This window comes from Drosophila simulans, chromosome 2L (genome assembly GCF_016746395.2).
Source record: "Drosophila simulans strain w501 chromosome 2L, Prin_Dsim_3.1, whole genome shotgun sequence".
Lineage (NCBI taxonomy): Eukaryota > Metazoa > Arthropoda > Insecta > Diptera > Drosophilidae > Drosophila > Drosophila simulans.
In genome coordinates this window covers 15,671,508-15,690,116 of record NC_052520.2, presented here as the reverse complement: position 1 = coordinate 15,690,116, position 18,609 = coordinate 15,671,508, and the positions used below count along the sequence as shown (strand labels likewise).

The 18,609-nt window shown below is 39.7% G+C and overlaps 2 protein-coding genes across 2 annotated transcripts in view; one reads left to right on the top strand and one right to left on the bottom strand.

The window, feature by feature from the left end:
• Positions 1-18,609, top strand: part of LOC6732470 — a 57,540-nt gene that overhangs the window by 22,975 nt on the left and 15,956 nt on the right. The window lies entirely within an intron of this gene.
• Positions 11,691-14,038, bottom strand: LOC6732472. The gene is made up of 2 exons (XM_016180188.3): positions 13,780-14,038; positions 11,691-13,718 (listed from the first exon to the last, which is right to left on the bottom strand). Exons 1-2 carry the CDS (start codon positions 13,987-13,989, stop codon positions 11,769-11,771), a joined length of 2,160 nt encoding a protein of 719 aa, XP_016025109.1. The 5' UTR covers positions 13,990-14,038; the 3' UTR covers positions 11,691-11,768.

The following is an 18,609-nucleotide window of genomic DNA, read 5'->3' as shown; positions in this document are numbered from 1 at the left end:
CTATTTCATAGAACTACGTTTTTATCATTATTTAATAAGAAAAATTCTTTTAAAGATATTTATAATTTTTTTATATGTTCACCAACTATTGAACAACATCTCGCATTTCAGTTCACTTCTAGTCCCTTTGCAACAGAAATGGCTTATTATTTCTTATATTTTTGAATAGCGTTTTGCTGTCGCCCACTCGGGAAACCAGCAACGGACCGCCGGGCAATTTTCAGTGCTAAACTTTTGACACCCGCACATAACACTCACATATACACACGTCCGCCGGCCCACACACACTTGTTGTTGTGACACGCACGCGATGCATGTGGCGTCTGCCGGAAATGCCAAGCTCAACGTCCAAGAGCAGGAACAACAAAGCCAGGAATCAACTGTTGGCATGTTGATGTTGACGCTTTGCTCCTGCCCCACTCCCATTCCCACTACCACCCATCATCCAACTCCCACTGGCAAGCGCCACCCACCGCTTCTGCCAAGCTTAGCTGACATTTTTGCCAGCGTAATCACGATTAAACTGTCAACGGCATACTAATTAGATTTTTATTTTTATTGCGCCATGACAACGCCGCGTGACGTTGCCGCGTCCTTCCGCGTCCTGCCGCTAACCAACCCCCACCCATCGCCTCCAAGTGGGCGGTCCCTGCTTAGCTGCTCTTTTTATGCCCTAGCAAAGGGTATTGTAATGTTAATCTGATATATATGGCTATTTAGCACCTGTTTATGCATTTTTTATCTTAGATGCAAAGGCACCTTGTATTCAAGAGCATTCTAAATACAGGAAGTTCTGTATGAGAAGATTTGGCAACAACAATACATAATATACACCTTTGCTTCAAACTATTTAAAATAAAATATATGCTTACATTTTTAAGTAAAGGTATTTTATGCGTACATCTGACTTTATAGGTCGACAAGTCAATATTATTCTATTATTGCCAGGGTATGTAAGTTTCGGGTTTTGAAAGTTGGTTCTTCTTATTTTTTGTTACTTTTTGTGACGCTGTCGTTCTGAGAGAAGCGCGTGCCTCGCATGACCAAGTGACAGAGCAGACGATGGGTGGTGGGTGGTGACCCCGACTGATGGACCTGTCGGGAGGGGGACCTAAATCCAGACCCTTGGCCAGGCACTTTGTGGCGCCTGCTACTTTGTGATTTATGTCTTATCATATTTATGAAAATTATTGTTATTGATGGCATTCAATATTAAGTGAGCGGGAAAAAACAAGCCACGGCAACCAATTCACTTTGATTGATTGAAAGATGGAACGTAGCATATTCGTAATTGATTTAAAATGTGTGGCTTCCCTTGGGCATATTAAGTAGGTCAGATGCCAGAAATGCTTATCTCTAAAAATAGCTTTAATATAAAGATTCTTTAAAGCACGAGCCTCATTTATAAAATGTATTTCTTGAGCTTAGTAATTACAATTTTTTGTTATCAACGCAATTAAAAGAGAGAAAATAGGATCGATTAAGTGTCAAAGTTCTTTGAAATGGAAAACCCAAATAAGGCATTATTATTTAAACAATTGCTTCATATTTCTGTGGCAAGTCGCATATCACATGCTCCAAGTAGTCCGTAATTGTGCTTGAGTTGTAAAGAAACTGCCTGGCTAACCTCCACGTCCTCCTTAAATTTCAGGACCTCCTTTTTGAATTATTTTTTCCTGCTCTCATTTGGCACTACATTTTCTAAGGGCAGCGCCCTTCCTCTGGCGGGAAGGCTTTTTGTTTGGTTTGTTTGTTAGGGTCTATTACTTCCAAGCTGTTGAATGCGTCATCAAGAAATCCCCCAAGCTGAATTCCAACTTTAATTCATACACCTGTGAACAGGCGACTACCCTGCCACGCCCCTCTTTCTAGACGCCTTTGCTTTGTTTACATTTTTTCAGATTTATTTTCATTAAGTTCCCGTACAGGAAGAGAAATGCTTTATTGTTGCTGCTGGCTGGTGTTGTTGGTTCACTGGACCAAGCGCTAATGCGGCCAGACAATGGGGGCGTGGCTTGGCTGTTAAAAACAAAGGCCAATACGAACAAAAATGGGAATACATATATACTTCGTATATACAATAGCAGGAGGTAAATTTAATGAAAGTGCGCAAATTATTCAGGCCACAGGACCACCATGGTTATTGTTGATCTGCCAATTATGAAAGCGGAAATGTTTTTCCTTACAATATAAAATAATTATTGGTTTTGCCAGAAAATAAAGGTTTTCGCATAACTTTTTGGTAATTTTAGAAGTTTTATTTTTTAATTATTTTAAATTAATTTAATTTCTTTATAGTACTATTAGTCTGACCCGCATGATCGTGGGATGGACTCTTGAAGCCAATAATAGAATCGTAAGTCGTATTGGTCACATGGATAATTCTTGGCATGGAATCTGTGTTTTCCTACCCTATTTAAATTTATACTTCCAAGTACAGTACGGAACGCAACACCATTATTATGATCGTAGGTTACTGGCAGAGAGTCGCTAACTGGCTTATAAGATTTATTCAAAAGGTTATATTGCTAGTAAAATGATAGGTAATTCAATTAAAAAAACAGCTCAAAGTGATGAATTACTTACATAATCCCACCAATTGACAGGTTTATTACAGACATTTCCGATTGTAACAGAAAGACACCATATCCAAACAACCTTAAGAGCAAATATGTGCATCATATTCAATTCGACAAGACGGATTGATAATAAATGCGATTGTTTCAATGGCACTTTCTTTATTTATAATCCCCGATAAGAAACAAGCAACTAAAATAACTTTCAAAGAAAATTAAATATATGTATTATATTTCATAATAATTTGTGTGATTCAAAAACAACACGGGCAGCTGATGTTTACATATCGATATTTTTGCTGAAAAAATGTGTCTTATCTACTGATTTGTTTTCCAAAATATTAAAAAAAATATATAAAACCATTATTTTAAAAATATACATATTTCTATGAATGACTTTATAAGTAAATATTTTACTTTTTCAATAATAATACAATAAAAAATCAAAATTAATAAATTTTTCGCTATAATATCGCAGAAATAGTTACGCATAACCAAGGACGATTCTTCAATATAAAACAAAATCAACCACTAAAAGATGTATGTAATTTAGGAAATATTTTTCTAGTACGCAGCTCCAAACTTTATTCAGACGCAAGTTGAGGCCTCCAATGAAAGTGATAGCCCTTATCACCAACCTCATAATCGTGGGGCGTCATATGTGGCCAATGTGACTCATGAAAATTAATATATATACACACATTTTCGCATTCGTGGACTGATGCCTGAGTTTTCGACCGAGCTGTCAAACAAAGCCATAGAACGTGTTCCATGAATTTCACATTGCATATTCATAGCTCTGGAATTATTTTGAATAATGGTAATTCCATTTCGAGCGTCGGGTGTTCCTGGCAGCTTTAAGTCATCCAAAATTCAGCGGACGCCCGGCTTATCATAATTCCGCTTTAAATAGAACTATTTAAATTGAATGATGAATGCAATTCATAAAACTGCATATTTAAACGGCAGAATTATAACTCATAATCGGTTAAAATCGAAGACTAAATATACTTTTTTAAGACTTAGAAACAAAGTATCCCCTAAGAAAGTCACATCCTCCTGCAGTATAATAAAAAATATTTATATTTTAATGCAACAAAACTATGATTTCGTCTCTATTATTTTTCAAATAGTCTTGGGACTCTTGCTAAGAAAGAAAGAAATAGTCCTTCGATCATTACCATAGTGAAAGCAACGGAAGTAAATTTTGTTTTTAATTATTATCTATTTATTTTTAATTATATCTAAGGCAGCACTATTATATAGTGATCCGTTCTCAGTAGTGTATGAAAATGACGCTACATTATTTTGCTTACTTTCACAAAAGGGTCCCATGGACTTTTATAAAAAATGGACCACCACCCCTTCATCGTTTTCCTTATTTTTTTCTCTTCCTATTATTTTTTTATGATTTCACACAATGAACGCACTTGGCGCACATTAAATAAACCCGCAAGAAGCATTTATCAAATTTCCCTCTTTATAAATTCGTTTTTTTTTTCTTTTGGTCTACGACCGTGTAGTGCCAGCGTTCTTTTTGCTTTCTGGGTGTATTTTTGAAACATTTATAAAACGGCAGGTGGGCAGGCGGCCAATGGGCAACAGGCGCGAGTTCCTGGGAGATCCTGAAACTGGAAGGTCCTGAAAATGGCAGGTGGGCAGCTTAATGTGCGACTAATGACAGCGATGAAGATGCCAAAATGATAAACAGCAACAAAAACAATGGCAATGCGACAAGGCAGAATCGCAAACAAACAGAAAATAGAAAATGTGTTTGGTCATTAGTGCTTTAAAGAAATTTTAAAGTTAAGGTTTCCGTGGATGTTTAATAGAAATATGAGTTTAAAGTGAGAGTTTCTAGGTATGCTAGAAAAGCCATTTATAAAAGTGGGGTTAAATATTAGAGAAGTAAAATAAATATATATTTAAAAATTCTACAAATCAACTACTTTTAAGTATTTTATCTGTGTTGCAATCTTGATAGATGAACATTACAAAATCGTGCTCTTTTTAACAATAAAAATGCTTGCACTCTTTTTAAAAGGAAGGCCATAAGAAGATATTTCATTCAAATGCAAGATGATTCATCACTTGACTGACCTCGTGGTCGGTAATCATTAGTATTCGACTCCTTTTTTCCTGGGCGCACTTTAAATGTCAATTAGATGTCAAATGTTTGGCCCGATGGAAGTAAGGAAGATGCCGTCGCAGAAAAAGTTTTGTGCATTTAGCTCCGGGCAAGAGCACAATGTCGAAATAATAATAATTTATAACTATCAGTGTCATAAGTTCATGACATGCTCATCAATCAAGGCATGGGACAGCTCAACAACATCGGCCCTTTCGTGAAGGTCTCCTTTCTATATCGAGTTCCGTCTCCGGACAAAGGACGTTGGCTGTCCGAGGGTTTTCCGCCTCCGTGAAAACTTTTGCAGACCCACTCATAATTTCGTGTTGCATACTTTCGCGCTACAATTGACAGCATTTGCGTGGCTGTCTGTTTGTGCGTGCTGACGCCTTCAAGTGTTTGGCAAACTTGGCGAAATGTTGCTGAAAACTTATTTCGATTTAACATGAAAAACTTTGACGCGCTACACGAATTTCGGCGTGTCCCTTCGAAGCAAAATAATGACTGATCATCCGAGAGCTGATTGAATTTTGTGTCAATAGCCGGTGGAAATTTCATTAAAGGAATAATTAATTACTAAATAGATAATCGAATAGTGAAAGGTTAGCATATACCAATAATAGGACTTAATTAGAACATAATTATAAAATTGTGATTTTATAGTTTGGCTAATAAATATCTAATTAAAATAATATATTTGATGTTGGCATTGCCACAAAAGTTAAGCGAACAGATACATTTAAAGCCAGGTCAGGTGAATATATCCGGATCGAACATTGAGTTTCACATCTTTTAACTTATTTTTGCCTTTTTTATTTCGCTTTCGTTGTTGTCTACCTCCAATTCTGCTTTCACATATTTCTGTTTGCCCTTTTTTCGCAGCTTATTCAAATTAAGTCAATTTTGGTTAAATTTCCGTTCACTTCGCCTTGTCTTTCGTGGCATTTCCTTTTTGTGGACCTGCCGTTGGCGCAATGGGACCTCCTTTGGGCTGGCCTTAATCCTGGCCAAGAGCACCGGCCACATCAGCCGCAACAGCAGCAAGAGCGGAATGTGTCGGCCCAGAAAGCCAATTTAAAAATGCCAACAATGATTTATGCTGCCACCTTCCTTCGCCTTTCGCTCCTTTTTTGCCCAACTGAGGGACACACGTGGTATGCAATAATTTAAATAGCCGCTTCATTCGGCTTTAACTTATGCAATTAACCCACATACTTAACCCTACGCTGCCCGGGTGCGTTGTGACTAATAAAACTAAATGACTTAATGTCCCGCTCACATCCTTTTTGCCAACTTGCGTGCCTTTAAAGGTCGTGTTATCCGCAAAAGCAATAACAGCAATTGCGCCATGTAGAGCCTCACTTAAGTTAGTGCTAACGTCTCTATTTGGATTTTAACCGCTCGAAGTTCCCGGCAAAAAGTCATTGACTTCCGGTCTGGTTTGTGCTGCTAGTGTTAGTGCGTGTGTGTGTTTTAACAACATTTGCTGCAAAAGGCGCAATTAAAGAACACGACCCACGGACACGACAACAACAAAGTGCAGCTACATAAATGACAATAACAAGGAAATAACAGGGCGAGGGGGAAAATGAAAAATTGTACAGTAAGTGAGCATAGAATACCCTTGCTAAAAGTTTAAAACACTGATATGGCCAAAATTATTCACTGCCTGTGAATTGCGATTCAAAGTTATAGTAACAATTTCCACGAAACTTATACTAGATAAACTACATTGAACTTAAATAATCGAGAAGGGAAATTTTGTATTTATAAGGTCATTTATTTTGGTTAAATCCAATATACACTTACCTAAAAATCGGTCTAACAAAATATTAGAAACCGTTGTTTTTGAACACTCCAGGGCAAGTCCAAATCCATGTCCTTGCCGATGAACTCTTTTAGCGGCAATAGAAAACATCAGCGACAACAATGACGACTCGACAGCAGCCAGGACTCGTGATGTTGGCCCTGCGGACGTAGTTCCTTGTTGGTGGCTGGTTGCTAGCTGGTGGTTGCCGTTGGATGGGTGGTTGCCGTTGGATGGGTGGTTGAGTGGCAGTTGCGAAATGCCATTATAAGCATATGTGTCGGGTCTAGGAAGTTCTGTGCAGGAAGAGAGGGAGGGGTACCTACTGCTCCTGAAGTGCGCGGTGCGAGCCAGCTCCCTGCTAGGCAAATGTGTGTAATATTACGGGTAATGTATTCAGTTCTCCCTCTTATGGATACTATCTTGATTCCTGATCCCAAACAGGGCCGCCTGACAAGTGGGGAACTCCATGGTAGAAGCCTCTTCTCGCCCTCTTTCCCTTTAATTGCATTCGCCAGAATTTGTTTGTATTTTGATAACTATTTTGCCGCAGACACATGGTAAACAATTGCTGGCTGGCCGAAAATTCAGCAACTGCAGTTTGTTTCATGGGTGTTTGTTTTCCTTCAGGTGCCAACGGCATGATTAAAAATGGTTAGCCTAAAATATTCCATCACGCTGTGTAACTGTGGAATATTTTCACAGCGGTGTCTGCAATATTTTGCAAATGTTGTGCTAGGCATTCCAAATATAAACGCATGTCGAATATATACATCTGGAAAATAGTCGTTTATATAATACTGACTGACTGAATTTTATTGTGGCTGGAGGGTTACATTGGCTAAAATATAGTTCAAAGCTAGATATGTTACTTTAAAAGGACGGTATTTCGTAATTAAACAAATATATAATCTTCATTTGAAGAGGCCATCAAGACTTAAATTACCTAAATACACACTTAAAAACCGAAAAGCAGAATTTTTGACAGCTCCCGTACTAATTTCACACAATACATCTGACACCGTAACCAGTCTGTTAATTAATTACACATAATTAATAAACTTAAGCAATCTTGTGCGGCACTTTACAAATAAATCACTCGTCTCAAAGTGCCGCCTCGGAAATTTAATTACACTTTCATCAGCTAATCACACAATTTGCACCGCCACCCAAGAAGGGCTTTAAGAAGCGATAGCCAAGACACAAGCGGCAACACTCGTAAAAGATGCCATAAATTTGCCCAGGATACGTCACTTGCTCCGGCTTCACTTTGCACTTGATGGGAGACAGGTCCCCCCAGATCCCCCAGATACACGTCCTCCGCCCCGCGTGGCATCCAATTATAACTCACGCCAGACGTGATAAATCAATAAAAGTGTCCTGGGCAGGAGTCCTGGGGGTGTTTACCCGCCTGATGGCTTCCCTTGTCGATGTAAATATGCCAAAAAAGGGAAGCATTATGTGACATAAAGTCTGGCTCAAGATTAATCTTCGGCTTATTGCAAAGTGCGCAGGATGATCCAGAGTGAAGTAGTGTAGGTTGTGTCTCAACTTCGAGATAAGTTGTGGTGCTGTAATAACATTACTATCGACAAGATTGGCTATAATATTTAGTTCTACTTTGGATATTATTTATTAATTGTTAACGAAATTAAAAATTTTTGGTTTGAATGTTGGCTGCATCTTTAGTTTGATATTGATATTGATATGATTTGATATGATATAGCGTCAAGGAATTATTATTATATTGAGAGCTTGCTAACAAAACTTAAACAAAGCTTAAAACAAAACAATTTATAGTTAAATTGTTTTTCTTTTGTTAATATATTTAACAAGTTAAAATTAAATTTATTTCCTAATATCATGTATCCCACACTCTGCTTTCTCCTTTTAGGTAATTGATTTCAAAACAATATTAATTTCTGCCCTCTCGTGTGTCGAGACTCGCTTGAGTAAGTACGAGCCATATATCACACATTTGAGTAGATGCCGGCGAGCGAGAGAGGCAAACAACTACTAAATAATTGTTAATGTATTACGAATAATTTATGGCACTATTTCATAAAAAGCAATAATTTTTCAATATCAAACCGAGCGGCAATCCCATGGCAGGGTTGCCAGGACGTTGCACAGTTGCAGCTGAAGGATCCCGAAGCTTCCCCCTTTGGATGCTGCTGCCTTCGTAATAAGCTTGATAAATAATAAAATAGCATCGGGAAGGCAGGAACGGAACCGGGGCCGGAATGGGAGCTGCAAAGTGAAATTTATCATTTTTCATAGCTGCAAGCTGCACTTTTCTTGAAACATTTCACTCAGCACTGGAGCGAGAAATGGCAGGGCCACCATTACATATTTTCGGACTTGGACTCCTTAGATGTCAGCATGCTGGTGTTGCTTTTTCGGCTGGGCCACTGGCAAATGTTTGCGAGCAAAGATTAATTGATTCCACTTGGCTGCATCTAGAGTGTCCCAGCCGCTGGTAACTCTCACCAGCCGGAGAACGAAGAATGGTCCTGGGGATCGGTTGGGGTCGATGAGCGAAAAACCGGTTTGGTTTGGGATCTGGCTCGGCCATGATTACCCTCGACTTGTCTTAACTTTGACTAAGAATTCCGCGTGATTTATGATTGAATTATTTCCAATGCACCCTCTTTCTTATATGTTTCCAAAGAATAACTTATATATATTTTATTCATTACAATTCTTTCTTATTTGCTAATTTTAACGAACATAAAAACCGTAAAAAAACTCATTTTATGTTGTGCTTTTGAGACTATTTTCTAGAAAAGGTGGGATTTCAAATAATGTGATGTGTCACAGCGATGCCGACAAGTAACTTCTCGAATTTTAAATAACTTGCTGAAAAATGATACATTTTACTTAAAGACATCTTGATTGATGTAAGCACACGAACAGCTTAGTATGAGTTGCTAATGCTCCACATGATTAAAACTTTATAAATTTTCACTACTGCAGTTAACTGCAGTACAAATGGCGGGAGAAAAGAAAACTTTGCCAGAACTTGTCACGAGTGCCAGTTACTAGGCAACTTTATGCTCGGGTTGAAGGTTTCTTTGCATTTGCCGGGAGGTGGCTAGAAGTTGTTCCGGAGATGTGGTTCAGTTTAATGTTTGACAGCCCCACGATCACCGCCATCCGCACCACCCGGCACCACTCGATTCTGTTGCGGTATCAAAAAGGTCCCTGGCTTGTCAGCCATTTTGAAGTGACAAATATATTTAATTGCTTGCAAAAGTTTGCAGCGCAAAAGTTTGCGATTATTTTCGTTTCTCTTCTATTTTTTCGGAGTTCACGGATGCATGCGTGAAGTGGACGTTTTTATAATTGTTTGTAATTACTTTTTCATTTGCAGCCTTAATGAATTTTTCGGCACTTCGGTTCTGCACAATATATTTGCTTGTAATTTATATATGCACATATTTTTTGCACGTCCAAAGTCCATCTCCATGAGTTCTGAAAACGAGTTTCTGCTGAACTAACATGTCATGTGCTTCGGGACTGCTTTATGTTCTCTTTATCTTCAGAAACACAAACCGTACTGTGCTCCCAGCTGAATGATTATAATTTAATTTCAATTAATTCGTAATGTTTAACTTAGCCGGGAAAGGAAATAAATGCAAATACAATTTCCAAGACTTTTTGTGCACGCAAACATGAACAATATTATTCAGCAATTATATATTTCTTCTTATCTTGCAACATGCACAGAAATGCATATATATGAAGAAAAGAGATTATTTTAATTTCAATTAAGCTTAACAGAAAACAGAAAGTTGGTGTTCAAATTGTATAATACTTTTTTATTTATGCAAAATATTTTTTTTTTTAAGTTTAGAATGCTAGTGATGTCGAGTACAATTCTTATTTACCTCGTAAACTTGTAATAGGTTTTGTCTCCTTTAATCCCGGTTCATTAGCCTAAAACATTTTTTTTAAATGAATCACTCCCATTCAAATTATAAACATAAATTTCGCAGAAATATTGCGCTTACGAGGTGCCGTAAAAAATAGCGCATAAAAGTGAAATATTAAGCTTTTTACCGAATCACTAAAAGTAATTCCATGTCTGAGCTGAGCTCAGTTGATGTTAAACAGTAAACCAGAAGTTATGACTTTGTGACATATTAAGCAAAAAAAAAATATAGCGGCAAAACAAATACATAAATTTCGTATTAATGCATTTTTTATGCAAAATAATAATGAAGTCTGAACTATCCGATGGACCAAGTTGGAGGGCAAAAAACGCAGTAAACTCCTTATCGAGGCCAATCGGAATGCCATTTTCACTGGCCCACTCCCGGATTCGCATGCAGACTCGGATTCTGATTTAGTGTTCCTTTGATGTTGCTGCGTGGAGAGGCAAACAAAGGTTTTCCACCCCCGGAAATGGTTCCAGTTGGGAGGTGTTTATGGGATTATGGAGGGCCTGATGATGATGTCGCCGGAGCCGGCATCACCTTTTGCCATTTGACTGTTTGTCAACACTAATCTGCTGCTGTACAAGCACCAGTACATACACACACTCCCGCAGAGGAAATCGAACTCCTGCTGCGACAACACAATCAATGTAGAAATCGACAAGGATCCGCCTCTGCCCACTCGGCATTTGAGCCGGAAATCAAAATAAACAACAGCAAATCAGTCAAACAAACAAATAAACAAGAAGCGAACTCTGGCTAAAAGCAATAGGGCCACAATGTGTTCCACATTCGACGTTCGCCTCTCAGTGCCATGTAACTATAGTAAGCCCCCATTTTGGGCCAGTTTTTGTGCGTTGTTTCTGCGAAATTGGTTGTATTTGGTGGGCGGCAATTTGGGGCCAGCTTGCTTCGTAATAAACTCCAGCCAAGCTCGGGCACAATTAGCCGGATTTTGGGTGGGCCACAGAATCAATAGGATGATAGTGTGTCAAGCTGCTGATGGCCTAACTTGATGTTAGCTAATAATCTAGCTTTATAATCTAGATTTATAATGCGCAATGCAAGCAGGAACAAAAAACGCAGATGGCTACCACTAAACAAAAAATTAGATTGCGGAGTTTAGATTGGAGTTTATAAAATTAATCAACAAATCATGCTTATACTGTGTTTCTCCGCTTCTAATATTTAAAAAAAATCACAATTTAAGTGAGAGATAAAAAAAAAATCAATTATAATCACTGAATAAACGCTTTAGTTTTATATTTTTATTACATGTTTATAGATTATTAGCTCTATGATAAAATTATAAAACTATGTTAGTACTTTTCTATTACCAATTTTATAGGTGCACTTGGAGTGGTCGTTGTGGATGCAAAATCACTAAGGCTAATAACATTATCCTTATTGGGATTTTCGAGAGGAAACGCTCCCAATTCATTTTTTGCTCTGTCGCCAAGATTGTAATTATACTGATTATCGATATTATTTCCTTGCATTCCGGCACCAAATGTGGGCGGTCCGATTTCAGGATTTGGATCATATCTATTGCCACTGTTTCCTTGTCCTACATTTGGAATAGTTCCTCCCATTTGAAGAGGTCCTTGAAGTCCATTGGCATAATTTTCTTGGCCTACATGTGGAATGAATTCTCCAGCTTGATTCGGTTTTTGGACTTCATATAAATCATATCCGAGACCGCCAAATACATTGCCTTCATTCGGAATAGGTTTTCCGACTGGAACTGCTCCGATTTCCGGATTTGGATCATATCTATTGCCACTGATTCCTTGGCCTACATTTGGAATATTTCCTCCGATTTGAAGAGGTCCTTGATGTCCATTGGCACCATTTACTTGAAATACCGGTGGAAATTGATTAAGTTTTTCGATTCCATTTAAATCATATCCAAGACCGCCAGATGGATTGCCTTCATTCGGAATAGGTTTTCCGACTGAAACTGCTCCGATCTCCGTATTTGGATCATATCTATTGCCATTGATTCCTTGGCCTACATTTGGAATATTTCCTCCGATTTGAAGAGGTCCTTGATGTCCATTGGCACCATTTACTTGAAATAACGGTGGAAATTGATTAAGTTTTTCGATTCCATTTAAATCATATCCAAGACCGCCAGATGGATTGCTTTCATTCGGAATAGGTTTTCCGACTGAAACTGCTCCGATTTCCGGATTTGGATCATATCTATTGCCACTGTTTCCTTGGCCTTCATTTGGAACATTTCCTCCGATTTGAAGAGGTCCTTGAAGTCCATTGGCACCATTTTGAAATCCATTTGAATCATATACAAATCCGCCATTTGGAATAAATTCTCCAACCGAAACTGGTCCTTCGAAAGCATTTCCTGGGCCCATACCTGGAATATATCCAACACCACCAACAGAAACAAGTGATTGGCCTACATTTCCGAACGGGGGAGAATAGTGTACTGCATTCGCTTGGATATTATAATCAATCCAGCGTCGAATTTCGGAAACATCAGTGTAGGCAGCAGGAAGTGGCTCTCCACATCCGAATCCAAAGTTTACGATTCCCACAAGTTCGTACCGGTTGGGATCGCTTTGCAGTGGGCAGGCAAGTGGGGCACCTCCATCGCCTTTGCACGAATCCTTGCCAGGTTCTCCGCCAGCACATATCAGGCTGTTATCGAGAATAAAGTCTTTGCCGTAGGGTCCTTGCAGTTGCTTTTGACACACTGATCTGTCCACCAATGGCACATCGATCTTTTTCAGGACATTCATGTAACTGTTGTCCAAGGCTGTTTTTTTGCCCCAGCCACTGACGATGCAGCGGTTATGGATAAATTTCCGATTCGGCGGCGGCAAACAAATGAGATTTATGTGGTGGTCTAGTTTTAGCGGTCTAGCGAGGAACAAAAGGGCCGCATTATTGGCACCATTCTCGACACTGCGATTGGCATGTCGTACGATCTTCCTGATCGCAACATCCTCATGTGCTCTCTGCTCGCTGTCGCTATTAAAGTCCCATTCTCCAGCCCTCACCATAAGGTAGGTCTCAGGAACTTCGTAGGTCTTCGTGGAAGATGTAAGCACCACATCCCGCGTAATTAGGGAGCCACCGCCTATCGGTAGATGGCTTCTGGAATCAAGCAGAGCCACCATCCATGGCAGTTCGCCGTCCTGTGCGATGTCCATCGGGTTAGTTATTGTGAATCCCAATCCCTGATGGTTCGCATAGCCACAGTCAGCAGGTATCGGTTGATTGTCGACCTGTACTGGAAATTGTAACTGCAAAGACAATAAACTGTCAAAAAAGAACATTCAAGTGATAGCTCTCGATTAGCATTACTATTTCCGTTTTCGGGCAGCAGGTCTGCCCAGATTCACATCCGTCATTGCCGTTAATTAGTCCTCTATACTGTATGATTGGCCTTCCCGTTTCGGTACCAATACGGCAACGGTTTCGCTGTACGCACTCCTTCGCCATAGACCCGCCACAGAAAAGGGCCTGGCTCCGAGAGATTCCCAGAAGCAAGAGGAGAATGGAAAGGCGATCCATTCTAAACGCTTGTCTTTGATACACTGTTGTTTGCGATTAAGCGGTCAACATATTGTATTGCCAGCGAACATTAATTCAATTTATACCCGTTACTCGTGGACTAAAAGGATACACTAGATTCGTTGAAGAGTATGTAACACGCAGAAGGAAGTGTTTCCGACCGCATAAAGTATGTCTTTCCGTGTGTCCGTATGAACGCCTCGATGTCAGAAACTGTAAAAGCTAGAATGTAACGATTGTTTTGTTATTTTTTAAATTTTGAAACACACCTTTTTTTATTTTTATTATTATTATTTTTTAATTTACCAGCTGAATAACAGGTATCTGATAGTCGAGGCACTCCACTATAGCACTCTCTCTTGTTCGTATTGTGATTTGATAAGGCTTCTTCGAATTTCTTGCCGCCGATAACGAATTAAGATGAAGCATGTCGTGTATATTTACTTATATACTTATAGTGCATCCTCTGTCAACTCATACAACAAATAGTATGGAAAAAATAGGAAAAACCATGAATTTATTCTTTAAGTAGATCGAACATAGGTTGGCTCTAATAACACCAATTTGGGGGCATTTATAAATACGTTACCATATATTGGTTTGCTGGGTCGCATTCTCTTCATTAATTACATCAAGCTGGTTCGCCCCCTTAACATCTCATTAATTTACAAAATTTCCCGTAATTTCCATTTCATTCAGCGCTCAACCACAAACTCACCAGCAATCTGCCGCAGTGCAAACGCATTACAAATTATTTTTATTCAATTTTCGCGCAACGACATCAAAGGGCGGCAAGCGGAAAGCATCAGCGAGTGCAGAACTCGACTTGACTTCGTGTAATACAATTTTCACCTTTTCCGTCATTTTCCCATACACCAGCTACCAAATGCTTTTCTCGTTCTTTTTTTAAGGAGAATTATATTTTTACATAATTTAACGTAAGGAGCGGAGTTTCACTCCAGTTCGCCATTCCTTTACGGCGGTTCTGGTAATTCCCGGATCTTGATGATGTTGTGCGGCAGCCATTGCATTGACCACTAAAAGTTTGCCATTAAAGGCCATGAAATTGTCCCATTTTTCAGACGGATCCTGGTCAGGCACAAGTACGGCAAAGTTGCACTTGAGTGGTGGCACTTTGAATGGGCCACACAGCCCAGGTTCACCCTTTTCGCCCGCTCTCCATCACAGCCTGGCTTTTCCCCCACCTCCTCTCCTTGCTCACTTTGAGTGTAAATTATGTTGTAAATACGATTTTTTAGCTGGCAAAATGTCTTCGTCATCAAGTGGTTTGCTCAAGGGTCCCCTGTTCCCACCCTCTTCGAATGGCCCAAATGGTGTAAAAGCAGCGCTCCACCGGGGAAAGGTTGCTAAGTGGAAGTAGGTGCTTTGGGTAAATGTGCGAAAATATTGTTTATTTCAGGGCGCAAAGATGGCGAAACGCAGATTGGGCTCCTGTGATGAAATTGTTCGCCTAGCAAATATATTGAAGCTGGATAAGGTGAATTCAGCAAGCTTTGAAAAACATTATATTAGGCGTTCGGCTCCAATCACTTGCTCTACACATATATTTGGAATATCCCTCAACAAATGCGTCACACTTTCAATGGAATATATAGACACTTATGAAGAGGCATGAGACATTAAGGTCAGATTACTCTTGCTGATAACGCAGACCGGCTGAACCTATATCGAACACATATTTATTTTGATGGCTACAGTAGCCATGCAAATAAGTTTCGTTGAAATTAAGTCTGAACCCAAATTCTCTAGAGATAACCTGTGAGTGTGCGGCTTACCTTAACTCTACTCTGTTCGTTTGATATTCAATTCCCAAGCTTGCCATAATTCTCCAGATCATTTGCATAAATACTGAGCGAAAGATTATCAATAGCCCCATGGCAATCGACGAAATCCTTGCGGCCGTATTTAAACTCAAATGCGGCATAATAAGCCAGTTTAAAATCCCAGACCGCAGGAAAGACAGGATTGGATTGGCCAGCGAATGGGTGAGACTGCTCCCGGCCAAAATGTGAAACTGAAGCCAAAGCTGGCTGGCCTCCGACGGAAAATCATTACCAGAAATGTCCTGCAGCGTCATTTGTAAGCGCCTTTGGCACTCTGCCCTCTGACAATGAGACAGGACGACGGCTTTGAACAAAAAGGGAAACAGGAGAGGCAGCCGCTGGGCAGCAGGAGACACTTAAGTCTAATGGTTTTGTCAGCTGCGCCATCCTTGGCAACTCACTCCTCCCTGAAATCCTTCGCAACGATATCGCAGCCACTCACAGCAGTGGAATCCGCTCCAAAACGAACTGCCGCTGCACGCATACAAATTGACAATTTTATTAGCACATAAATTAGTAAAAATAATCAATAAGCAATGTGCCAAAAAGCAGTCGACAGAAAGAGAGACGTATTCCAATGTAACTCAATCCGAATGTAAAATACTCTATTTCAGATAATCATGATTTCGCATTTTCTATAAAGTTATAAAGGAATATAAAGCCACATGTTTTTAAACAATGAAAAGAGATAAATGCCCATTTTACTATAAGAAATCGAAGCATTTCTTTATTCAGTTAACATAAAAGCCACCATGGCTTCTTTGAAAGAACCAAAGGAAAGGGAAGCTAATGCTCAAAATTGGAATTCGTGGCTGGCTGGAATAAATTCCATTTGCTGGCTGTATTTATGCTGTGTCCCCGCAACCTCTGGGCTTCGATGGGGAAGTGGAATGCCAGCAATTGCAATTACCATGCCGATGCCAGAACCAAACGGATACCAAACGGGGATCAATACCAAAACCCAAGCCAGGACCCGTATCGTGATGGTAATGATGGCCAAGACGGGAATATTGGTCAATTAGCAGTGGGTCAGCTTCAGACTTGTGCAACAATATAGGCAACTTGGGATGCCGGCTGATTCGCAATTCTCCGCTTGTATTTCTCCTTTTGCTTCGACTTGGCTAATTGCTTAATTCACGAACACTTTCGCACTGCATACTTTTCGGAGTCCAGTGGGTGGTTTGCAGAGCAGTTTTCCCAACCAGTTTTTTAACTATTTTGCGCCAAAAAAGTTGCCCGACTGGCGCGAAACGATGATGATGACGATGATAGTGATGATTCTGCCGCTGTTGCTTTTTCTCCCCGAGTTGTTTGTTGTTGAGCGCTAATTAACTAGATTTTCAAAGGGAAAACCGTTTGCTAATTTGAAAACGAAATAGTTTCCCGGCCCCTCCGGCGTCGTTTTCAAATGAAAAGTTATGAAACATGCAGTGATGGTGAATGTGGTCAGATTTAACGCCAGTTGCGCTATTGAATACAACTTTTCCACCAGTCGAGAAAACCGTCTAACTCTGATCATTAGCGGTCAGAATGAAAAAGGAGATAATAAGCCTCTAAACAGTAAATTTAAGTCCAGTGAAATTATTAATAAAAAATTGATCAAATATTTTGTATAATAAAAAGCACTATAAATATCAAGTGAGACGTATGTATATGCTGAATATAAATAATAATAATAAATAAAGATCTTATAAATGTCATTTACAATACATTCTACTGTGGACTTTAATAACCCTAATATTTTAATTACCTCATTTTCATTAGAGTTACAATCCTCTTTAAGTTTCCTAATATATCCTTTAAACATTTCCCCCCGACTGCAGGTCACTCGCCTTCATTGAATGTAAATTTTTTCCGACTGGCGCTATGCCAAAAAAGAATAAAACAGCAGACGAAGTGGAAGTGCGCCACTTAAATGGGGGAAATGAAATACAAGGAGACGAGCAGCGGAAGTGGGCCAAATGGGGAGGGGATCAAAGATGAGGTATCGGTGATCTAGAGAACGTATTCCAAGGGCGGGTCGCACAATTCGCTGTCACACTTAACTGAAATTAGAACGTGATTAGATTTCATTTAAGCATTAAGCGCAACTGACAGCCAGCATGACAGCAGGGAGCTTCCCGGGCATGGATATGGGTATGGTTCTCAACATTCTCGGCTGGGAAATGATGTTTTGGGCTGGCAAATTTATTGACAATTAGTTGGCTAGTGGGAGTGGGGCTGTTGGGGTGGGTGATAGTGCGTTAAAGGGAGTGGCAGGTCAGCACGGGATAGCGAACATTAATTATAACGTGCATAATTAACAAATCTGGCAATCAGCGGAGTAGAGGCTTAAACTTTAGCACAAGCGGAGAGCCCAATAATCGTTTGGACCGAGCCGGAGCCAAGGACGAATCCTGGAAATCGGGGTGCCTTGGCCATTGAGGCAGCGCTAATGAAAGCACTGCCGGCAGAAATTGGTTTACGGGCTGTTCACGCAAGTAGAAGTTATTAGTTGAGCCCTTGACTCCCGGCTTTCCCCTCCGGTTACTTCCACTTTCCGGGCTAATTTGCGGTATTAATGACAGCAAACGGAAAGGGCGGTTCCTCGAATAGCCCCATAATTGGTAAAGCAATGCCATATCTCTATCGTTAATGCAATTGCGATAATCTTAGGAAAGCAACCTTGGTTCAAATATCTTTAACACTCAGGATGAGAGGCTACGTGAAGTAAAGTAGGTCTCAGGCTAGTTCCTAAGTATGCTTTATTGATTACTAATATAATCTTTAATAATCT

What these genes read in the sequence shown, in the direction of transcription:
- LOC6732472 (XM_016180188.3), bottom strand. Translation starts at nt 13,989, where the DNA reads ATGGATCGCCTTTCCATTCTCCTCTTGCTTCTGGGAATCTCTCGGAGC. An exon ending in GCTGCCCGAAAACGGAAATA is followed by an intron (nt 13,719 to 13,779) that starts GTAATGCTAATC and finishes TTGTCTTTGCAG; the next exon opens with TTACAATTTCCAGTACAGGT.